The 24139-nt window shown below is 53.2% G+C and overlaps 2 protein-coding genes across 4 annotated transcripts in view; both read right to left on the reverse strand.

The window, feature by feature from the left end:
* Nucleotides 1-7190: 7190 nt before the first annotated feature.
* Nucleotides 7191-17423, reverse strand: TINAGL1 (tubulointerstitial nephritis antigen like 1). 3 transcript variants are annotated; one of them, XM_004372018.1, is made up of 11 exons: nt 17102-17423; nt 16106-16169; nt 11502-11594; nt 10944-11058; nt 9767-9890; nt 9532-9682; nt 9215-9404; nt 9069-9114; nt 8670-8793; nt 7805-7850; nt 7191-7703 (listed from the first exon to the last, which is right to left on the reverse strand). In XM_004372018.1, exons 1-11 carry the CDS (start codon nt 17412-17414, stop codon nt 7563-7565), a joined length of 1407 nt encoding a protein of 468 aa, XP_004372075.1. In that variant the 5' UTR covers nt 17415-17423; the 3' UTR covers nt 7191-7562. The 3 variants fall into 3 exon arrangements, with proteins under 3 accessions (XP_004372075.1, XP_004372077.1, XP_004372076.1); XM_004372020.1 differs by lacking the exon at nt 17102-17423 and adding an exon at nt 16363-16404 and having other exon boundaries at nt 7219-7703; XM_004372019.1 differs by lacking the exon at nt 11502-11594 and having other exon boundaries at nt 7219-7703.
* Nucleotides 17424-17450: 27 nt separating this feature from the next.
* The window catches only part of LOC105756039 (antizyme inhibitor 2-like), a 47034-nt gene continuing 40345 nt past the window's right edge, over nt 17451-24139 (reverse strand). Inside the window, 2 exon segments of the mRNA XM_012554231.1 lie at nt 17451-17611; nt 18011-18199. Of these exon segments, the coding sequence (XP_012409685.1) occupies nt 17451-17611; nt 18011-18199 (350 nt within the window).

The raw sequence follows: 24139 nt of genomic DNA on the forward strand, positions 1-24139 counted from the left end.
CCTTCCTCTACTCACGCTTTTTGGGTTTTCTGTTCGTCTCTTCCTAGAGTCTTGAGTTGGATGATGAATTCATTTGTTGCCAATCCTTCCTGTCTTTAATAAATGCGTTTAAGGCTATAATTTTTCCTCTGAGTTCCACATTAGCTTATTGTCATTTAGTTCTAAATATCTTATAATTTCCATTATGATTGTCCCCGTGCCCCATGAATTATTTGTAAATGAGTTTTTAAGTTACCAAACATATTGGATTTTCTTAGCCAGCTTTTGATTTATAATTTTATTATATTGGAATATGAGAACGTAGTTGAATGATATTGGTTCTTTGAAAAAAAATTTTAGACTTTCTTTATGATCAAGTATGTGGTATTTTAAAAAATATTTCACGTGAGCTTGAAAACAATGGGCATTCTGTGTTTGTGGGGTGGAAGGTTTATGCTTATCTAGTACATCAATCGCCTTAATTATATTGTTTAAACTTCTGGATCCTTACTCTTTTTTTTTCGCTACTTGATCCATTAATTTTAAGACAGTTTAATTAAAATTCCATGCTTTGTTTATGACTTGTAAATGTCTCCTTGCAATTCAGCCAGATTTGCTTTACCTGTTTTTACCAAAATAAATATGTGTTTCCAGATACGCATAAGTTCGTTATTATTATATCTTCTTGCCAGATGTTTCCTTTTATGAGGGTAGGTTGGTTAGGTTATAAGTTTAGCTGCTGTTGCAAAAGACCCTAAAAAACAGGGGCTTAAATATGATAGACGTTTATTTCTTGTTCATGTAAAAGTCCACAGCCACTTTCCCTGACCTCTAGCTTTTCAAGGGTTTTGGTAAATGGGGAGCCCAGCAGGAGCTGAGCAGGAGGGAGGAGGAGAATGAAGCTGGGGCATTTATTCCCCAGCTCATTCACTATGAAGCCACCTCTGCTCTACCTGACTCTGTCCTTGAGAGTTCTGGTCACCTCTCCCCTCCTGGTCCCTGCAGGCCAGGGGAGGTGAAAGCCATTCTGCTGGCTCCGAATTCCTGCACTCTCCCCTGCGATTCCCCCACATCCTGCTTTGTAATTAGTCCTTTTGAAAATAAACTGTCCAAATTCTCCTAATTAGCGTGTGCCATCTGCTTCCTGTTGGGACCCTGACTGATGTGGGCTGGCATTGTGTTTTTAAAAGTCTTTGATTCTGAGTGCCTTTAGGCAAGTATGTACACTCCAATACATGCTGGACGTGCCCCGCCCACCCCCCGGACTCCCTGTTCTCTGATACACGTGACTTACTCATGTACCTGCCTTGTCTCACAGGCAGTGAGACTTAGCCCCGTGGGTAAGAGCCCACCACATCCAGGTCCCCAGAGTGCCATCTGTCATGGGGAAAGGAACTACTAAAAATCCATCATAACACCCTGTGTCCATCTCAGCACAAGGCTCAGCTTGGCCACTGGTCGGATGCTCAGAGCTGCCTCTCCCTTGACAAGGCTCAGCATCTTGGGATCGAGAGGACTCACCTTTGACAGTGAATGCTTTACTGCTTTAAATGGGTCAGTACTTTCACTGTGGTGCTTATCAGCTTCTACAGGACCCAGAGTCAGTCTGGCCTTTAAAGGCGGCTTCGTACACCCCTGCTCTGGTCCATTAGGTACCAATTTCCCTCGTGGCCTCGTTCTTCGGGAAATCCTCCATCTAGGGCAGCTCCCAAGCAGAGACAACAGGGGTCACTCTTCACATTTTTATGGACTGGGAAACTGAGTCTCAGAGTGGAAAGTAAGTTTCAGGGAGTCCAGTGGAGCTGGAATTTGAACCTGGGTCCGTCTGGCTCTGAGTTAGGGGCTTTTGAGGGAGGTGTGCGTGCTGAGGGGAGGTAGGGGAGTCTGAGGAAGAGCGAGTAGAAGGCAGTGCCATGAGGTGAGGGGGACCTCAAAGCCAAACTCTGATCCTCTTCTGGCCAGCTGGAGCACGATATCTGGGTGAGGGGTGCGGAGTGGGGCCACAGCAGTGAGTTGACCTTTGGAGTCGGATAGACTGAGATCAATTCCCAGCTCTGCCCCTTCTCGCTTTGCGCGCTTGGGCCAGTCTCCTGGCCTTGCAGAGCAGCTATGAGGACTCAGTCAGAGAATGTATGTAAAAGTTCAGCACATAGTAGTTGCTCAGTTCCCAAGAGTCTGCACAGGTCCTTTCTCTTCGCCACTTCTCTCTGCTGTGGTGTAGTGGTTAAGAGTTCCGCAGCCTAACCAAAAGGTCGGCAGTTCAAATCCACCAGCTGCTCCCTGGAAACCCTATCGGGTTTTTTAAAATTTGGGTTTCTCTCTGCTATGGCAGGGCGAGGTGTGGATCCAGCCACCAGGGGGCACTGCTGCCAAGTTGACACTGCCTCAGGGCCTGCATATGTGGGTCCACCCATCCATCCATCCATCCATCCATCCGTCCATCCATCCATCCATCCATCCGTCCATCCGTCCATCCATCCATCCATCCAACCAATCACTTCTCCATTCTCCCAACAAACAGCCCCTGTGTCTCTTCCATGCCCAATGCTGTTTTTGGCAATACCGAAAGCACAGAGAAGGTGAGGCACAGTCAGGAAAGGTATGGACGATTGCTATGCTGTGCTGTGATGGAGGAAGTGGGGTGAAGGTAGGGGCTCAGAGAATGGACAATCGCTGTCCAGGGGAGTCAGGAGGAGGGTTTTGAATTGACTTTACAGGATGAGCAGGGATTTGACTCCCACTCTGCAGAACCTGACAACTTCCTGCAGCCCAAGGGCAAGCCCACCTGTTACATAATCCCTATCACTCCCCTCTCTCCCAAGTTCACCTTGATCACCAGCTTCTGTAAGCCACAAACTCCAAGTCCTGGACTCCTATGCACAGAGTTGGGGAACCAAAGAACCTGCTTGCGTACAAGATGAAGAGGGGCTGTGTGTGCACCTGGACACAGCTTGGGGAAAGCTGAAGCTTTGGAGCCTGACAAATGAGGTCCCCACCGCTTCCCAGCTATGTGTCCTTGGGCAAGTAACTTTGCCCTCCACACCCCCAGCCTCAGTTTCCTCCCTGTACAATGGGGGGTTATAACATTTCTTACCTATAGTGCATATGGATCACCTGTCACCCCTCTCTCTGATCTATCAATTGTCATATTCTTTCTGTTGACCATCTTATCCTGTGGGGACCATGCTGTCAGCTTTTACATATAAGCAGGGCTCTCCCTGGAAGGCCTGCACACACTCAGCCTTGTCTTACTCTGGGAGGAGATTGCTCCCGGGTATTAATGTCAGAGTCACAGAATTTTCACAAGGTGGGTGGAACTAGCAAAAGTAACTCCAAGGGCCCAGAAATGAGTCATCAGGGAGAAGATGGGGGAGGAATCTTCACTCTTTGACCTGAAAAAGGTATCCCTCGGGCTTGATCTAGGAATTCAGTGGAATACAGTGTGGTCTGCATCCAGCCGGACAAGTCACATTCTCTTCCTGAGTATCTATTTCCTTATCTGTAAAATGGAGGTAAGAGTAGTGCCTAGCTGTTATGGACGTATTTCTGTGATCTGCCCAGAATTTTTTCTTTCCCCTAGAAGAGCAGCCCCTCCTTCTCTGGAGATCTCCTTTGTCTCCAACCATTGTATTTCAGCAAGGGCTGTATCCAGGCTTACAGTATCTTGTCCATAAGCCATCTATGATTGGCTCACAGGTGGACACCTGACCAGAGCCAGGCCAATCAGAAGACTTCGCTGGTTTTTTAAATTATTTTGAACTAGAACTGGGAAAACAGCTATGGCTGGGAGGCTCAGGAGTTGTCATTGGCCACGTGTCCTTCCTCATGGCAGAGTCAGTAGGTAGAGAGAAAAGCATAAAAGAGAGACGTAGAGAGAGAAAGAGGAAGAGAAAGGATGAGTCCTGGCAGTATTTGGGTCTCTGGTTCCAGCTGTGCCTGGATCCACTAACCCTCCTCATAGTTTGGAGGTTCATCTCTCCTTTAGATTCTGGCTGGCTGGCGTTGGGTTTCTAAAGCTACCCTTCTTTACGGGATGTGCGTAGGATCAAATGAGCAAAAGCGTATGAAGCACCCAGTCCAAGGCCTAACTCATTGCAGGCTCAGTAGGCATGGATTCCTTTTCCTTAATGGGCACCCGGCAGGGGTGGGGAGTTGGCAAGATACCAGGAAGATGTGAGGCATCAGTACACTTGAAGTAATGTGACTCAGAAGCTGGAATCAGGTGACTTGGGACCCCACAGAGCCCACAGGAGACCAGAATGAATGCCTAAGTGGAACATTTGGTGGATAGGGGAGGATGGCGCTGAGAAAAAGACAAAAAATTCCTGCCTCATCCCTTTGTTGGGGGAGGAATTGTCAACAGGCACCCCTTACGCCAGGGATGTATGCTGGGGTCCCTGGAAGTCCAGAGGAAGGCTTTCCAGAGGAAGGACATTTGAGGGACTTTGGGCTTTGAAGGATGAATAAGAGTTTGCCAGACAGGGGAAGTGCTAGAGGAGGGATGTTGGACTATTACTACCATCAACTTCTCTATGCTTCCGTTCTCTTATCTGCAAAATAAGGAAAGTTTTTTTTGGAGAATTATATGAGACAATGTATGTAAAGCACTTAGAACAATGTGCCAGCAGAAACCTGTGGTGAAGCACTCAATAAATGTTGGGCTCGTTATGAAAAGCTTTTATACTATCAAGTCCAATCCCCTTAAAATGATCATAGCTGTTACTATTTAATGAGTCCTTAATAATCTCCAAGCACTGAGCTAAATACGTTGTATGCCTTATCTCGTTTAATCCCCCAGATGCCAGTACCAGTACTAGTACGAATTGCCGTCCAGTTGATTCCTACTCATGGCGACCCCATGTGTGTCAGAGCAGAATTGTGTTCCATAGGGTTTTCAATGGCAGATTTTTTGGAGGAAGATTGCTGAGATTTTCTTTGAGGGGCCTCTGGGTGGACTTGCACTTCCAACCTTTCTGTTAGCAGCCGAATCATTAACCATTTGCTCCACCCAGGGACTCCCCACCAAGTAGGTGAGTACTATTACCCCAGATAAAGACAGAAAACAGAGGCTCTGAGCGCTGAAGTAACCTGTTCAAGATTACACATAAAATGCGTTGCCATGAAGTCCATTCTGACTCATAGCGACCCTACAGGACAGAGTAGAACTGCCCCATTGGGTTTATGAGGAACAGCTGGTGGATTTGAACTGCTGACCTTTTGGTTAGCAGCTGAGTTCTCAACCATTGCACCACCAGGGCTCTGAGATTACATGTAGCCAGTGTGAAACAAACAGAGCAGGGATTCAAACCCAGGTTTGTCTAATGACCCAGGCCCTTGGCCCAGGGACAGGAGGGGCTTACCCCAGGACACACAGCAAGAGGTGGGGGGATGCCAAGATTTCTTTATAAACAGACTCCAGGACAGTCATCTGGCTGGGGGAGGAGACGCTTGAGGTTTGTCTCACTCTCTTTATAACAACACGTTCATTATCGACATTAGAGAACGAGGGGGGCTGATGGAGGTCACTGAGGCACCTGCTAAGCCCTTCTCAACCCGCACTCGCTCTGACACCAGGGCCAGGGGAAGGGCTAAAGAAGGGCCGGACTGACCTCACTTGGGTGAGCTCTGGGCTAAGCGGGAGCTTCGAGACCTGGTCACGCCCTTTTCCCCTCCTTCCAGCATAGCTTCCACCAAAGGTCCTGGTAGAAAATTCCAGAATTGCCCGGTCTTCGAGCAGCCAGAACGGGGATTTTTCCAGTGGGGCGGGAGCGGTGAGGGGGGTGAGCTGGCAGCTGCCATTGCCCCTCCTCGGGGCTCCCCTCCTGTCATAGTCCCCAGGTCGTCCCCAGGGCCCCGGCTGGCCTTGGCTTCTTGGGGATGGGCGGGTCAGCCTGGCCCAGGGGAGCCGAGCAGGACGTTCTGGCAAACAGGAAATGAAACAAAGGCTGCCGCTTATCAGGCCGCCCCACGTTCCTTTCAGGTGATGCCCAAGGGATGCTGTAGGCCCAGAGGGGCTCTTGCCTGGGGAAGCGTCCCTGAGAGGACCTCCCCACCGTCTCCCCTCAAGGCCTCCAGCTACCCCTGCCTTCTCCATCAGTTGGAGGCAGGAGTGTGGGCCATTCTTCAGCTCAGGGATCCCTGTCCCCAGGCGCAGCCTCTGGGTTTCAGGAAGGGAAGGGCGTCTGTGCCTAGAGAAATGGGGCAGGGCAGGAGGGAAGTAGAGGGGAGGGAATGGTCATATTCACTCAGTCATTCCACAAACCGTAGTGGGTCACAGGACCCACTAAAGAACCAGCCCCAGTCCCTCTCTCAGGAACTTCCAGTGTAATGGGAGAGGTAGGCAGGCACCAGACAGGTGAAATACTGGGTAAAAGGTGCAGGGTGCAGGGGAGCTCAAGGAGTGAGTGCCCTTGCACAGCACCTGGCACATCAGTAGTCCTCAGCAGGTACTGTCTGAATGAAGGAATTCTGGAGTTGGCTGTGAAATCGGAGTGGGACAAGGTGTAGGTGGAATGGAAGGCCATTTGACCACAGGGAACAGCATGTGCAAATGCCTGGTGGTCTTTGTGGGGAGTGGACATTTGGGAGCAGCGAGGACTCTGGAGTTGCCTGGGCACAGGGTGAAGAAACTGGTGAGAAGGCTGGTCGGGCAGGTCCTAACGGCCTTGAAAGCCAAGCTGAGGCCTGGGCTTATTTTGCTGGCACCAGGAGCCTGGGGAGGCGGTTGGGGAGAGGGGTGGGAGAGGCAGGCCCAGTTTGGCCTGAGGCAGGGGAAGGAGAGGGGCCTTCGGCTCGGTGGCTTGGAGAGGCTGATCTGCAGAGACAGAAGCTGTGGCTTCTGTGGGGCTGTGCCCCCCTTGCCTGCTGGGCACTGGCGCCAGTTCTGCTGGTTGGTGGGGTGCCCCCTCCCCAGGCAGTGCTAATTTAGTGTCTGAAAGGTAGTTCCCACAGGCCCACTCTTCTCTGCGGGCCAAAGGCCATGCCATCCAGTCCCCACCTCCCCGTAGGTCAGTGCCCAGGGCCCTGACAATTAGGGCTGAATGGAGCGCTAAGATTTCTAGTCCACCCACCCTGCCAACCAGCAGCGCCTCAGGCAGTCCTTTCCGCTGTGTAACCACAGGCTGGTCTCCCCAACTTTGGCCTGGCTTTCCACTCCCAGAGGCTCCAAGGTACTGTAGTTATCAATACGTTGGTTTTATTTTAAAACAGTGAAAAGAAAAATAAATATCTTTGGAGAATAAGTGTAATGGGGTGGGTAGGGGAAGGGGGCTGGAAACTCCGGGGTGTCCTGGCTCAAGCGGTCTTGGGTGGGGGCGCCTGGGACTGGGATCCCCGTCGTCCCCAGGCCAGGCCCTGTTCCGTCCCCGCTGGGAGGTCTGGGGGCTCCGCCAGCCTCGTCTGCCCGCGGCTCCCAGGCCGGGCGCTGCGTCAGCGGAACCTGCGCGCCAGGATTAGGCCGGTGGCGCCCGCCAGCGCCGGCAGCTCGGTAGCGCCGGGTGGGGGCCGCGGCCCCACGGGAAGCTCTTCCACCGGCTGCCCCTCGGCTGGGACCCCAGGCCGGGCCCGGCGTGGTGACCGCAGCCTCAGTGATGGCCCATGTCCTCCATGCCCACGCGGCCCCAGACGCCCAACACAAAGCTCTCGATGTCGCACTCGTTGGCTCCGCGCACGATGCGGAAGTGGCCCCTCTCGCCCCAGGCTGGGCCCCACGAGTTTGCCGCCGTCTGGGGATGAGGAAAGGACGTGAGAAGAATGCCAGGAGGGCGAGGGGAAGAGACAAGAGAAAGAGAACAGCGGCCTCATGGCGCGCGGCGGAGGGACTCACCCAATATTTGAGCGTCCTTCCATCAGGCAGCGTCTCCTCTCCCCACCTGTAGCGGGGAGCGGGGAAGGGGGAAGGAGCTGATTCACGGTCTCAGGGGCCGGCGCCTTCCCCGTCCAGGCTCCTGCTGCCTTTGGTAATTTGGGTAAGACCCTTATGACCTGGGCAATTCTCTCTCCCTCTCTGCCCCACTCTCCATTTCCACATCTGTAGTGGGTTGCACCCAAGCCCAGTGTTGGGAGAAAGCAGTGGGAGGGGCTGGGCAGAAGAAGGGGGCACTTGGGCCTGGGTCCTCTAGGAACCCACACCCTGGGAGCCAGTTCTCTGGGACCTCACACATTTGCCTGTCATCCCCCTCCCTGCCCTCTGTCCTCACTTGGGGAGCCAGGGAGGGGTGGGTGCCAGGGACCAAAAGAAGGAGACTCAAAGTATGGGTAACTTAGAGGCTCCAAACCCCCACTGCAAAGAACATTTCATTGATTGGACAATTGAAATCAATTAGTCTAACATCTCCCACTACGTCAGATGTGGAAGCTTATGGCTGGGCAGGGGACCTGGACAGGTCACTCAGAGTGAGGCAGTGTTGGGACAAGTGCTGAGACGGGGAGAGGTTGAGCTTCCCTTGAACCCATGTCTATATTTCATGGGGCTTGTTTTCTTCCCAGAATGTAAAGAAGAGACAGTTCCTAGAAAACCTTCAAAGGCTCCCAACTCTCAGTGTGGCCCAAGGCAAGTCCCCACTTCTTTCTGAGTCTGTTTCCTCTCTTTGGAATGGGAGAGCAGTCCTGGCTTTGTGGAGACATTGTAAGGCTTCAAGGCCAGTGCAACCGTGCTGCCTTAGGCCTCCTCTATCCACCAAGCCTCTCACCCTGTGATCTTGACTGAGTGGGTCCCGTGCCTGCGGTACTGCTCTGGCCGCCCATGGCTCACTGGTGTGTGGCTGTAGATGCCGTTCTGGTACAGGAAGAAGTCCTCGTGCACCTCCATGAGCGCTGTTGGCAGAGGTCAAAGTGGGAGCCCACCCCACCCATCAACGCAAACAACAATGACCAGGTCTAGGGATGCATGCCCGACCCCAGGGTCTCTGGGTACTAAAATTTTAAACTGCTCTGTCCAGGTGCTGCTCACGGGGAGGGGACATGCCCCCTCCCACTCCCAATCCCACTGGACTTGCCGGCTCAACGCTGTACAGACCACTGTGCCTGCTATGCCCAGTCTCAAGCAGGCACAAGCTTCCAGAACCAGGAGACAGGGCTGGGGTATTTACCTTGGACGGGGCCATTGTCCATCAGCTCCTTCATGACCTCCTTCTCCTAGAGGGTGGAAGAAGTGGGGGCAGAGGATTCTTCAGGGACCAATGACCGACCCCTACCACTCTCCTGCCTCTAAGCCGTCACCCAAGTGCAGACTTACATTGGTGCCTAGGCGGTAGGCAGGAGTGACCTGGTAGATGTCATTGCCATGGACATGGCTGTTGGGGCAGTGGGAAGTGGCCTGGCGTTTGCCCCGACCCATGGCCCGGCTGTGCATCATGCAGCGTGGTGCAGGGCCCGCCTTGTCCCGCTCATGGCCTGAGAATGGGTAGCAGTGGTCAGATACAACCCTGGAGGGGCAGCAGGAGGGAGCAAGGGCAGAGTGAGCACAGTGCAGCATGGCCCAGGCCCTGCCTGCAGGGTCCCGACAGCCCCAGCCTCAGGCCTTCTGCCCTGCGCACACCCCTGGCTGCTCACCCTCTACGTCGCAAGAACCACCAGGCACCGTCGAGATGCCCGCCGCGGCAGCCCTGCTGGTTGTGGGTGTCACAAGACAGCAGGTTCTGGGGCGACAGGATGGGTGTCATGTGCCCCAGAGAATGGATTGAGACGCGATCAGATGCCACAGCTGGTGGAGGAGGCAGAGAAGTGGTCAGGGGGCTCAGGCCTTGGCCCTCCTTTCCCACGTCACCAGCCCGTGCCTTGGGCATACCTGCCGTGGAGAAGGCCCAGGAGCCTGCACAGTTCCCCTGGTCAAGTGGCTCATGGATCAGGTTGGGCCACTTCTCAGAAGCCTCAAAGGCCACGGGCAGCACCTCCCCTGGGCCCAGCACTGTCTGCAAAGGAAAGGTCACTCCATCTGCCTCCTGCTTCTGCCCTGGCCTGACCCTCTGGGGCCACCAAGAGCCCAGGGGCTTTTTCAGTTTGATCTTGAATCCTCCTGCTGCTGAGGGGTTGCACCTACTTTCAACTCTGACTTGAGTGGAAGAACCAAGCACCATCTAGTGCCTCCACGTGCCAGGTGGAAGGTGACTAGTCTCGTGTTACAGATGTGGCAGCTGAGACCGAGAACAGGGAAGCAGCCAGGCCAGAGTCACAAGCCTTTCCATTGTCAGCCCCTGCCTCTTTCCTCCTCTGCCCTCTCTGATCTGCAGCATCCTTCTTCCCACCAGGACCTTGGGCTTCAGGCCGAGGCTCCAAAGGGCAGGGGAGGGAAGAAGCAGTAGGGTCCCATGACCAGGCAGGCTGCCAATGCAAACAGCAGGAGGCAGAAAATAGCCAGAGGTCCAGGGGACTAAGGGCAGGGTCCGGTCACCCCAGCCTTGGAGAGGTCCCTCTGCAGGAAGCCCCACTCCTACCACCCCACCTCCTCTTTGCCCAACCCTGATGGACAGAAGATCCTCCAGCATGTGTCCCAGGCCCATCCTGCTGAAGTCGGCTTCCCCACTCTGTGGCTGTTCAGAGTTTGTTCCATTTCTCTAGAAGCCCCCTCCTCCCCAGGGGTTCCACTGAGTCAGCATCTGTTTACGAGAATTGCTGCTCTGGCCAGAGCTGGAGGAGTGGCTGTCCCTCCCTTCCCAAAATACCAAGATGACCTCTGGTCCTCTTGGGCTCTGACCTAGCCGTTCTGGGACCAGCAGCATTTTTCCCAGGCTAGGGAAGCCAGGGAGGGACTCATGCGGGGGCCACAAAGCTCAGGATTTGAGCATCAGTTCTTCCAGTGCAGCACATCTTATTACACGCAGGAAATGAATGCCCAGAGAAGGGGTGTGTCTTGCCCAGGACACACAGCCTGTTGGTGGGAGACAGGTCCAGGGCACAAGGTGCCAGGGTCCCTGAGGTCCTAGGTCATGGTGAGATGGCAGGCTTGTGGGCAAGAGTGGACTCACGTGAATCTCGTTCATGTTCATGACAGAGGAAGATGGGCGGATGGTGCCCAGGCGGTAGCGAATGCCCTCATCCAGGGTCATGCCCCAGAAGGCACTGTGGTTCCCAGCCTGCCACCTGAACGAGAGAGGATGGCAGAGGGTCACAGAACGGGCAGGGCTGAGGGGTCTTGGAGGTACATGCACATGGGTAGGAGGGATGATGCTGGCTAAATGTGACTAAACCAGTTGCTGTCAAGTCAACACCAACCCATGGCGACCCCACGTGTGTCAGAGTAGAACTTCCCCACAAGGTTTTCATGGCTATGACCTTTCAGAAGCAGATTGCCAGGCCTTTGTTCCGTGGCACCACTGGGTGGGTTCAAATCACCAACTTTTAAGTTAGTAGCTGAGTGCTGAACTGTTTGCACACCCAAGGACTCATGAATAAAATCTGAGTTTGGGTGTCTGCCAGGACATACATCTTGGGCAGAGAGAGAGAGTGTGTGTGTGTGTGCGCGCGCACGCGCGTGTGTACACATGCATGGGTGCCCCCTGTGGGTATTTCCAGGGCTCTCTCACCCGTAGTTGCCCTGGTTGATGGCATTGATCATGTCTTGGTCCACCAGGCATGGCTCCTGGTCACACTCCCACTGTCCTTTGTCCTGGCAAGTGCTGGTGAGAGAAGGAGGGAAGGAAGGGGGTCAGTGAGGATTGGGAACTCTCTGAAGGGAAGAGGCCTCAGAGGTCAACATAGGCCTGGGATTTTGGACCAGTGTCTATGGAAGAATCCCTAGATGATCCCATCCATCCTTGTGGCTTTAAATGTCAACTGCATGCTGGCAATTCTTGAGTTTTCATCTGCAGCCTGGACCTTTCTCTGAACTCCGGATCAAGGATCTTACTGCCACACAACATCGTCTTTGGGTATCTGACAACAGGTCAGACTTAACACATCCCAAACTAAATTCCTCCTCCCACTCCCAAGCCTACTTCTCCCACAGCCTCAGAAAATGGCAACCCCATCCTTCCTGGAGCTCAGGCCAAAAACCTGGGAGTCACCCTGGACTCCTCTCTTTCTCTCATGCACTGATCCAATCACTGGCAAATCCTATTGGCTCTGCCTTAGTATGTCCAGAGTCTGAGCCACATCTCATCCCCTTTCTGCAGCCATGATCTAACCACCTTTCACCCGGATTACGGCTGGAGCCTCCTCATTCTTCTCTGCTTCTGCCCCGGCCCCCACCCCCTTCAGTATATTTTTAACGCAGAGTGACCCTGTTAAACCTAAGTCATATCATGTCACTCCTCTGTTGGCTTTGCATTGCAGAGTAAGAGCCAAAGTCCTTACCATGATGGACAACAACAAAAAACAACAAAAAAAACCAAACCCATTGCCGTCCCTGCATAATCTGTCCCCTCTTGGATCTCCGCCCTCCTAGTCCTGGGTTCCACGGCTCCAAGGTGGGTTCACGTTGTTCCTCTGATACACCAGCCGTGCTCCTGCCCTGGGGCCTTTGAGCTGCTCTTCCTCCCAAATCCCCCATGGCTCACTCTCACTTCTTCCACGTCTTTATTCAAATGTCACCTTCTCAGGGAGGCCTGCCCTGACCACTCTATCTTAAACTTCAACCTCCCCCATACTTCCTATCTCCCGTCCCTGTTTTATTTTTCTCCTTAGCGTGTATCACTGTCTGACATACTATGTATTTAGTTATTTATATTCTGTATACCTGTTTCCCCATAGACTCTAAGTTCCTTGAGGGCAGCTATTTTTTGGTATATTCAGTACCTAGGAAGACAGAACCTAAACCCCCTCCCCTCCAAAAAAACAAATCCATTGCCACTGAGTCAATTCCAACTCATAGCGACTCTATAGGACAGAGTAGAACTGCACCCTAGGGTTCCAAGTCTGTAAATCTTTACAGAAGCAGATTGCCTCATCTTTCTCCTGCGGAGTGGCTGGTAGGTTCGAACCGCCAACCTTTTGTTTAGCAGCTGAGCACTTAATCACTGTATCACCAGGGCTCCTAAACAGAACCTAGTGCATAGTAAAGAAAAAAAAAAAAAAAAAAAAAAGTTACTGTCTAGTTGATGCTGACTCATGGCAACCCTATGTGTGTCAGAGTAGAATTTTGCTCATAGGGTTTTCAATGGCTGATTTTTAGCAAGTAGATTGCCAGACCTTTCTTCCTAGGTGCCTCTAGGTAGACTAGAACCTCCAGCCTTTCAGTTAGCAGCTAAATGATTTATCCATTTGCACTACCTGGAGAATCCTAGCATATAATAGGCACCCAATAAGTATTTGTTGAATGAATGAATGATTGAGGAAATATAGTGAAGTGACTCTGAGCACGGGTACTGGAATTCAAATGCTGGGTTCCAATCTTAGCTGACAAGTTGTGTGACCCCAGGCAAGTTATTTAAACTCCCTCTGCCTCAATGTCCTTGTCTGTAAAATGAGGATAGTAAGAGTACCACAAGGAGCTCTGGTGGTGCAGTGGTTAAAGCGCTTGGCTGCTAACCAAAAGGTCGGCAGTTTGAACCTACCAGCCACTCCACAGGAGAAAGATGTGGCAGTCTGCTTCCATAAAGATTATAGCTTTCTAAATTCTTCGGGGCAGTTCTACTCTGTCCTCCATGGTCGCTATGAGTCAAAATCGACTCGATGGCAAGGGGAAGAGTACCACTTTCCAGGGGTGAAATGAGGCGAGACTTGTAAAGCATGCAGCACAAGGCCTGGCCCATCTTAAGTGCACAAGGATTATCTATTATCATTGTTCTCATTACAGGAACCCCCAGCCCTTCCCCTCTCTTGAGTTTCAGACTTGTATCCAACTGGCCTCCTGATCGCTCCTCTGGGTGTGTGAAAGGCATCTCAAAATGACCAAGGCTGCCTTCCTTCCCCCAAACCTGCTCCTTCCCCGGCTTTCCTCAACTGAGAAAACAGCACCTTATCAACCAAAATTCTGAGTGGTCCATGGTGTCCCATTCCCGCCCCCGCCCCCGCCCCCAATATATCCAGTCCATCAGCACATCCTGCGGATGGTACATCATGGAAGACTCTTGAATCCATCTCTCACCTCTCCACTGCTGCTCCCATCACCTCTCACCTGGACCACAGCAATGGCCTCCTAACCTGGCCTCCCACCTCCCACTAATCCCACCCAGACAGCCTGCAATCCATTCCCTACCTACCCTGAAGCCAGAGAGATCTTTGAACAAGTAAATCAGATCGTGTGCTCTCTCAGTGGCTTGCCACAACACTCAGGACAAAACACAAAATCCTCGGCACAGCTGATACAACTCCTGGGATGTGGCCCAGGACCCCCTCCAGGTCCTCTCTCCCTGTTCACAACTCCAGCCACAAGGAGTTCAGCCCCACCTACCGGCTGCCCCACTCTGTTCCCTCTGCCCTAAGGTTAGCACATATGTCCCTTCCTCGGAGAGGGCTTCCCTCACCCCTCCCCACTCTAAACTAAGATCCCCCAATTAAGTCTCTCTTTTCCCTTATAACTGTACCCATTGCCTTCGAGTTGATTCCTACTCATGGTGACCCCACGTGTTACAGAGTAGAACTGCTCCATAGGGTTTTCTTGGCTGTAATACCCATTGCTTTTGAGTCAATTCCGACTCATGGCAACTACAAGTTGTAATTATACACTCATTTGTGAGTGTAGTTGTTCTTCCATGCGCTTCCCCGTTAGACTAGAAGCTCCAGTAGATCAAGGACTGTGTCTGTCCTGTTCTGGCTGTGTCTCCTGGGCTCAGAACACAGTAGGTCTTCAATAAATAGCTGTTGACTAATCAGGTGAATTTTAGGAATTCTATGATGCTTTTCCGAGCTCATAACTCTGCTATTACAAGATGCTAAATTGCCTCCTTCCAAGTCCGCCTGAGGCTCCCGCCTCCACTGTTGCCTTTTAAGGAGCCTCAAGAGGAATCAAGACCCAGTATGGCTGGGCTTTCCAGCCCAGGAGCTGGTAGGGCACTTTCAGGGAGGGCTGGAGGAGCATCTGTCGTCTGTCTTTGGGGCGGGAGGGAGGTCTCGCCTTGTCCTCCCTTCCCCTGCTGCCCTTGGGCAGCAGCCCCTCTCCGGCATCCCTGGGGGTCCGCACACCCTTGAAGGTCCCGCATAAACACGCAGGGACACAGCCACACCGAGCTGTCCGGGTGGGGAAGTGGGCTGGTCTGTCCTTTCCTGCCACCTCCTCCTTCACCCCAGGGCTGCCCAAGCAGGTCTAGACAGGGCTGGTGGCAGCAGGCCCCAGCATTCCAGAGGGGGGCCTCTGAGGCCAGACCCAGGGACCAAAGTGGGAGCAGGGTGTTAACCCCCCGGTGTGCAGAGACATGCTATCAGGACTAGCAGGGTCATGCAGACACCGTCTCTGCCTTTCTGAACACGGGCACACAGTTCACATGCACTCACACCATACACACACACACACATTCTCTCAGTCAGAGACATGCTGAAATGCACATGTCCCTAGTCTCACTGTGACCCAGGCGCCCCTCATCCCAGTGAGGCAATGGAAACAGCTTATGCACATTCCATTCCAAAAAGTTTCCTTCTCCCTGGGGCCTATCAGGGAATGGGGGTCGGGGATGCAGGGTCTCCAGTATTTCCATGATGGCATTCAAGGCTTCCTATGCACCTTTTCTCCACTTCCCGTCTCAGACCTCTAGCTGAGTCAGGGGTAGGGGGGTGAGGGGGGCACCTATGGACCCTTCCTCCTCTTGCTCGGCCTGGCCTGGCCTCAGAGGGGAGGGGGGAGAGGCCACATTCCAGGGAAGGCCCTGCTTGCAGGCTGGCAGGCCGCCAGCTCAGCCATCCCTGACCCTCATCCGGCCCAGGGCAGCGGATGCTGCAACCAGAGGTTTCCTTCCTGGCGCCCCCTTCTTGGATTCTCCCATCGCAGCAGGAATGGTTGGGAGGGGCAGGAATGACTCCCAGCTCAGGGACATCACCTGGGGTCGGGCATCCATGGCTGACCACTCCTGGGGAATGTGGTTACACAAGTTGACATTGTCAGTGTTGGAATTTTCACATTACAGGTAATGAAACTGAGGCTCGGAGAAGTGAAAGGACTTGCCCACAGCAAGTGAGTGGCAGAGAGAGAATTAGAACCAAGTCTGTGGGCCACGAGGCCCACCAGGCAAGCCCCCTTCACACCCCGAACACTCACCAACGGTTACAGTTGTCCCAGTAGGTTCCCAAGATTGGATAGACACGACCCCCATGCATACATCCTGGTGGGGGGAAGAAGAGAAGTGGGTGACCAGGTCCTCAGAGGGTCAGGTACCTGGACTCTTCCCTGCACCTCATCGGCCACCTCCCAAGGTCATATCAGTCACACACACTCCCTGTCGATCTCAGCAAGCCATCACTGAAACTAAAGCCAAACTATAGCTTGAGTCATCTTACTCTTGCAAGGTCACACGCCAGCTGCTACTTGAGAAGTTCATCAGTGACTCTAACTGGGATCCCTCTTGCTTCACTTGGATACTAGCCACAATATTCCTGGGATTCTTTGCCATTTAAATAAACTTGGAGATGGGAGTGTGAGAGGCACAGGGAAGTGGAGGCCCAGAAAAGGTAAGCGACTCCCCTAAGATAGATAACACGGCACTTTGGGATGATAACCCAGGTATGTAGTCTCCCACCCCAAAGACCCATGGAATTGTGGGAAGGAATTCAAGAGATTCTCCTACTGGACAGAGGCAAGTGCATGTAAATGGCGGAGAGGGCTGGAAGGATGAACAGATCTGACCCACCTCCCAGGTAGTCACCAGCTGTTTCAGGGGCACAGAACCCTGAGCAAAGGCAGAGGACTGGCTCAGATGACCCTGACTAACTAACCTTCTGTGTTTTATCAGCCTGATGGTGAGTCAGCAGGCGGAGCCAGCACCTTCTATATCCGGAATGAAGGCAAGACTGGGCGGAAGGGCAGGAGGCTGCCCTTTCCCTTGGCCCATTTAGAATTCCACTGACCAAGGATCTTCTGTCTCCCAGTCTTGCTGGAGAGATTCAAGTTGGACCGGAGGGGCAGGGAGTGGGGTAGGGTCTCATTCCCTGATCCTAAGCCGCCCCTAGAAATGTCAGTGCGTCAGCCTTGCTCCTGAACTTGACTGAGTTGGGGGTTGACACAGTGACCCACCCACCTGGCCATCTTGGTGCCCACCTTGGATGGGGGGAAAAGGGGGTGGCACGCCGAGGCAGAAGTCCCAGAAGTCAGGGCAGCAGTCGGAGACGGTGCGGTTGCAGAAGAGGTCACAGTAACAGGTAGCACCCAGGTAGGGCAGGGCGCAGTCGTCGGAGCGGCCGCGGCAGCACAGGTCCTGCTCCTGGCAGTACCGGCCACCCGCATCCCGGATGCCCCGCAGGTGCAGACCCGGTGCTAGTTCCCGGCGCCCACGGCCCCTCTGGGTGCCCAGGACCACCTCACTGGCCGGCAGCAACAACAATAGCAGCAGCCCCAGTGGACATCGCCACATGGTGCCTCCTGGCCCGGGAAGGGCAGCGGTCAGGGATCAGAGGTGGTGGGCAGCAGAGACCCCCTGGCACCCCAGGGCCCAATCTCCCAGCTTCCTGGGGCTGTGAGTCCAAGGGGGTTCAACAGGGTCAGAGACCCCGATTCCTGAGTCCCCAGGCAGGACACTCACGGGCAGAGGAGCGACAGGTGATTTGTCCTCTGGGGGGAGGGAGGTGGAGGGTGGGAGAGGTGGGAGTGAGCCAGAAATGAAGGCCCTCCCTGGTCTGCCTAGGGACCTTTAAGGACAAGAAGATGGGGTGTGGCATTCTTGGTACTCCCCACCCGGCACCAACCCATCTATTGCCCCGAGGTCTTCTGTCCTGCCCTGAGTCCTCTGTCCCTCCGTCAGCCTCTAGCCCTAACTTGGGTCCTTGACTTTGTGCCCTCGTGTCTCTCTCTCCCTCTGTTTTTCCTGTTCTCTCTCTGTCTCTTCAGTGTCCTTCTGCCTCACTCTGTTTTTCCTCTCCCTCTGTCTTGGTCCCTCTGCCTGCTCCCTCCTCCCCTCTGTGTCCCCCTCCGTCTACACGTTTTCCCCTCCGAACAGAGGAGAGACCCTACCTAGTGAGGAGTGTGGGCTGGGCTCTGGCTGCCCCACGCGCTGCCGCCTCCTCCTCCGGACTCCGCGACCGATGACCGCGGGACACTCAAAGTCAAGTGACAAGCGCGGGGCGGGATCGCCTTTTGTACCGCCCCACCCGCCGGCTGCCACGCCTGCTCGCCCGCCGCCGCCGCCCCAGCGCACAAGGACTGCGGGAGGGAGCGGCCGGCTGTTTGCACCTGGAGTAGCCCTTAACTCAGAAGCTGGGACTTGTGGGGTTGCGGGGGGGGGAACAGGAATGACAAGCACGTGATTGTCCTTGCTGGGTCTCCTGGGAGCCTTTCCCTTAGGGGGCAGAACTCCGACTGAAGCAGAAAAGGTTGTGGTCAGACACCAGGAGGGACTTCCCAGTGGCCTTCACTGTGAGACTGAGGGTCTTGCGCAGAGACCGGGAGATAGAGGGTGGTGGAGCTCTGAGTTTTGGACCTAAGTTTGTAAAGTCCAGGCTGGAAAATGATGGAGAAGTGCAGGTGACAAAAATCTTTAAGTCCCTCTCTGATCCCTCAAAAATAAACAGTCACACACAGCCCTCTCTTCATGGTGCTCCCCAGGCTTGGAGCCGCCCCAAGCCACCTCAGTTCCCAGGAATGCTTGGAATCCGGAGAAGGATAGCTTAGGACCCTGCAGACACCCTGACAGGTCATCCCCTAGAGGGAGGGGTGTGTGGTGTGGGGCTGCTTCCTGGCCTGGCGCAGCGTCTCCAGGGCCTTGTGATCCCTCTCTGGGTCTGCTCTTCCCAGTCTACACGGGCACCCCACTGAGCATCACCCCCTCTACCAACCCGGAGGGCATCCTGCTTGGCACCTGTCCTCCAAGGGCCCAACGGCAAGAGCCTGCCAGCTGGCACCCTCTGCAGAGCACCCCCCACCACGCCCAGGGCAGGGCATAAACCCTTCCTTTGCCCAGGCCAGCCTGGGCCCCAAACAATGGGGCTTCTGTCCCACCAGGCCTGCCGTCACCTTTTACCTCCCCACTGCACAATCTCCTCTCCTACAACAGTTTGGGCCTGGGCCAGAGGACTCTAACAGCAGGGGTGCTGAGAGGGAGACTACACCTGGACAGACACTCCCCCCTGTCCCTGAGCCTGAACCTCACATGCTGCCCCTGGAGGGAAAGCAACCAGAGTCCCTTTGCCCTCCCACTGACCTCCTGCACCCCTCTCCCAGCCTAGGGGGCATCCTCAGCTGGAGGCAAGGGGAACCAGGACAACAGGCATCTGTGGCTGGGTTACCCCCTGCCATGGGGCACTGGGCGTGAGTCATCCAAGGGGTCCTGCCCTGGTTGGGGGGAAGAGTTAATGTCCTAGGGCCCCCCGCACTGGCACTAACAACACCCAGGGAACTAGCCCATCTGCTCTCTGCAAGGACCTGGGAGGACCAAACCTAGATGGGAAACTGAGGCTCAGAAGAGGAACACAGCCAGAGCACAGGCTCCCTACCCACCACCACCTGACTCCCTTCCCCCAGTCACCGTTAGTCACCCACTACAGGTCTCAACACCTTCCTGGTTGGGAAGTCCCTTTTCATATCTAACTGCCATTCATGTTGCTGCAAGGTGGACCCCCTCAGTATTGGTGAATGTCGTATCCTCAGGTGGGAGATGGAGGCTGCCTTTGGAAGGGCCCGTGCCCAGGGCGCCCAACTGTGTGGACCAGTTTCAGTGTGGTTCTGGGCCTGGGGGCTGGGGGCTGGGAGCTCAGTAGCGTCTGGCCTGTCCTTTGTCCCAGATCACCCCCTATAGTCTACCAGTGTGAGTTGTGTGTGTGTGTGTTTCTGTGTGCACGTGTGTGTATTTGAGCACCTGTGTTTGTGGAGTGTTTCTGCTTGTGTGTATGTGTATGTTTGACTGTGTCTGCTTGTCTATCTTTCTGTCTGCTATGTGCCTGAGTATTTGTGTGTCTGTGTACCTGGCTGGATGTTAGTCTCTGTGTCGGTCACGGGTCTGTCTGTCTGCCAGTGTACTGTTTTGCTTGTACTTAATGTGCCTGTTGGCTACTCTGTCTGTGAGTATATCTTTGTGGCATCCTTGTGTGTTTGCCTGTGTCTGCCTGTCTGTCTTGCTAGGTATCTATGTATGTGTGTGGATTTGTGTCTCTTTGGGTGTTTTTTTGGCTGTCTGCATATCCTTGTCTCTCTGTCTGTCTGTGCATAGGAGGCAGGGACACAGAACAGGGGAAGAGAGCAGAGCCAAGAGTGTGGCTCAGGAGTCGCTCCATCATCACTGAGCTTGGCGCTGAGCCTGCCCCACTGGAATCTCGTGACTCATAGGGTTCCTTGGCCAAGAAGGAGAGGAAAAGGGCAGGGCCAGGGAAAGGGGGCTGGACACCACACTTTCCTTTTCCATGACCCCCGCCTTCCTGGTGACTCATTCTCTATCTTATTCTTGTCCAGAGCGGGGCCTTGACCAAGGGCCCGGGGCAGAGAACAGGTGAGGAGACACCCAGCAGGACTTACCCTCTGAGCCTTTCAGCCTTCCTGGGAGATCAGTGGCCTGGTCTCTGCGGTGACTCCCTCCCTGGTGACCCTGAACAGCCACTGCCCGTCCCTGGGCCTTGGTTTCCCAGTTGTACCAGATGCTCTCTAGAGGCCCTCTTGTGCTCCCTTCTGCAGAGGGAGGCAAACCAGAGAGGGGCAGTTACATGCCTAAGGTCACACAGCAGAGCAGAGAGCCAGGCCTCTTTCCCACCCAGGAGTCCAGAGCTCCCCCTAACCCTCACAGCTGCTCTAGGTCCTCAGAATGGTCCATTCTCCTCTGGAGGCTAAGCAGGGCTTTCTGGGAAGACAAAGACTTCTTGTGCCTCCCCGAGGCTGAGACATGGGCACACAGACTCTGCTCAACCCAGGTCCCCAGGCTACTCCAGCCCAAGGGCTCGGATGCTTGGGTCCCAAAAACCCTTCCAGCTAAGGCTGGAATTCTATGTGGTCCCCTGTGGTAAGAGCTTGGAGCAGTGACACCCAGGACTGAGTCTGGGATCCAGGCCAGACATAATGCTTTAGCATGTTGGGCCGTGTTCTGATATATTGGGCTTTCACGGGGCCTGACAGATTGTGCTGCAAAAAGCATCACGTGCAGGGCTGTGATAGACAGAACGTTGCACGTCCGTGGCATGCTGGAGCTTGGGGTAGATACTCTTTGCGGCCATGTGGTAGTGTGTTGCACCCTGTCACGGCATGCTATACTCTTTGATTTTCTCATTCATTCAACAAATATTTGCCGGGCATTTACTATGTGCCAGCTCTGTGCTAGGTGCCAAGTGTTCAGGGTTGTCTCCATAGGGCCACTTCTTTTGCTCTCTGTTGCATCAGCCTGGTTCAAGCCTCAGCATCTCTACTCTGGATTACACCATCACCTCCCACATGCTGTAGCATTAAGCCTGACCTGGATCCCAGGCTCAGTCCTAGGTGTCATTGCTCCAAGCTCTGTACGTGTCCAGCTTACTACAGGGGCCCACACAGGACCCCAGCAAACAGACGCAGGCCCTGCTGTTGTGAAGTTTGCAGTCTAATGGGAAGAGAGACAAATAAATAAGCAAACAAACCTATCAATAAGTCATTAAAAAATGTGAAGTGTTATGAAGATAAGCACATGGCACAGGAGTCTGGACTAATGAGGTGGTCAGAGAGGTCTCAGAGAAGAGATGACATTTGAGCTGAGACATGAAGGACAAGAAGGAGGCAGCCATTCCAAGAGCTGGGGGAAGGGTGTTCCAGAAAGCCAGACCAGCATGAGAAAAGCCCTGAGGCCAGGCCCAGTTTGGTCAGTTGGAGGAACAGAGGAGAGCCCAGAGTGGTGGACTAGAGTGAGCGAGGGGACAGAGGAGCGAGAAGAGGTTGGGAGGTGGGCTGCGACCACATCATGTCAGGAGCTTGAATTGTCTTCTAAGCCACTGAAGAGATTTAAACCTGGCAGTGATGGAATCTGATTTCCATGTTCAAAAGCCCCTTTGGGCTGTTCTGTGAAGAGCTGATTAGCACAGGGTTAAAGCAGATGCATGGGCTAAACATAACAATTGTGAGGATGGCACAAGACAGGGCAGAGTTTCGTTCTGTTGTACATAGGGTCTCTATGAGTTGGAACCGACTCGACAGCACCTAACAACAACAACAAAAAGTGGATGCAGAGAGGCCAGCTGGGAGGTGACAGTGTAATCCAGGCAAGAGATGCTGAGGCTTGAACCAGGCTTGTGGCAACTAGACAGAAAAGAAGTGACCTTATGGAGACATATTCTGGAGGTGTGTCATGGATTGAATCGTGTCCCCCCAAAATATCTGTCAACTTGGTTGAGTCATGATTCCCAGTATTGTATGATTGTATACTATTTTGTAAATCTGATGTGACTTCCTTATGTGTCGTAAACTCTATCATTATGATGAGGTTATATGTGATCTCCTTATGTGTTGTAAACTCTATCACTAGGATGAGGTTACAGTGATGGGGTCTACAAGATTGGATAGTGTCTTAAGCCAATCTCTTTTGAGATATAAAAGAAAGAAGAGAGCAGAAACACATGGGAACCTCATAACACCAAGAAAGCAGTGCGGGGAGCAGAGCAATGTCCTTTGGACCTGAGGTTCCTGCGCAGAGAAGCTCCCAGACCAAGGGAAGATTGATGACACGGACCTTCCTCCAGAGCTGACAGAGAACACATTCTCCTGGAGATGATGCCCTGAATTTAGACTTGTAGCCTACTGGACTGTGAGAGAATAAACTTCCCTTTGTTGAAGCCATCCACTTGTGGTATTTCTGTTAGAGCAACACTAGATGACTAAGACAGAATTTGGTAGCAGGAGCGGGGTGCTGGTCTAATAGATACCTAAAATGTGGAAGCAGTTTTGAAACTGTGAATAGATAGATGAGCGGCAGTGGCAGAGGACCAGCAGCAGCAGAGCCAGGAGACCAGAGCCAGAAGGCACTGGAGCTGACCAATGGAGCAAGAGAACTGAGTGCCTGTGCGCAGGAGGCTTCCTGGTGGAGTGGGGTGCCTCCAGGCACTTATCGGTGGAGCTACCGAGATTTGGAACACTTGCCCCAGCAGGGCAGATGCAGGCCTGAAGCCCGAGGGCCGAGAGGCCACAGGAAGCAGAAACTGAAGAGACAAGGAACAGAAAAAGCAAAGCTGCCTCAGTCTCAAAAGGTATGGCTGTGACCTCAGGGGTTTCAAAGGGTAGAGTCACGGCCTCTGGTGTTTCTAAGGATGGAGTTGTCACTCCGATGGACTAGGAGAATGGTGCTCCTAAAGCCGAGGGAGCAGAGTTGCCATCCCAGTGGGCCTGGAAGGCGGAGCTGAAGCCAGGGCCGAGGTGCCTCCACTCAGAATCCAGAGACTGTGGCCAATACCTACAGTCTGGAGGGCAGGGCTATTGTGTAAATTGTCACAGAGAACAGAAGATTGTTTTCAAAGCCTTGAGGGCTAATGTAATGTGTTCTGCTGCCTTGCTTGGTGCCTGTTATCCCTTCTTTCCCTCCAGTTTCTCCCATTTGTAATGGAAATGTCTAGCTTGTGCCTGTTCTGCCATTCTACCTTTGGAAGCAGACAACTTGTATTCGAGATTTCACAGATGAAGAGGAATGTTTGGATTTTTAAGACTTTTGCTGTGATATGGTGAGATGAATATGTTTTCCATGTTGCAAGGACATGAATTTTCGAGGACCAAAGGGTGGAGTGTCATGGATTGAATTGTGTCCCCGCAAAATATCTGTCAACTTGGCTGAGTCATGATTCCCAGTATTGTATGATTGTGTACCATTTTGTAAATCTGATTTGATTTCCTTATGTGTTGTAAACTCTATCACTATGATGAGGTTATATGTGATCTCCTTATGTGTTGTAAACTTTATCACTGTGATGAGATTATAGTGATGGGGTCTACAAGATTGGATAGTGTCTTAAGCCAATCTCTTTTGAGATATAAAAGAAAGAAGAGAGCAGAAACACATGGGAACCTCATACCACCAAGAAAGCCTTGCCAGGAGCAGAGCACATCCTTTGGACCTGAGGTTCCTGCACAGAGAAGCTCCCAGGCCAAGGGAAGATTGGTGACACGGACCTTCCTCCAGAGCCGATGAAGAAAGCGTTCCTCAGGAGCTGA

The sequence above is a fragment of the Trichechus manatus genome, unplaced genomic scaffold (genome assembly GCF_000243295.1).
Source record: "Trichechus manatus latirostris isolate Lorelei unplaced genomic scaffold, TriManLat1.0 scaffold00015, whole genome shotgun sequence".
NCBI lineage: Eukaryota > Metazoa > Chordata > Mammalia > Sirenia > Trichechidae > Trichechus > Trichechus manatus.

Coding starts and splice junctions, on each gene's coding strand:
- TINAGL1 (XM_004372018.1), bottom strand. CDS start 17,414: ATGTGGCGATGTCCACTGGGGCTGCTGCTATTGTTGTTGCTGCCGGCC. Junction 9,405..9,531: donor TGGTTCTTGCGACGTAGAGG/GTGAGCAGCCAG, acceptor CTGCCCCTCCAG/GGTTGTATCTGACCACTGCT. Junction 7,704..7,804: donor GAAGGACGCTCAAATATTGG/GTGAGTCCCTCC, acceptor CCTCATCCCCAG/ACGGCGGCAAACTCGTGGGG.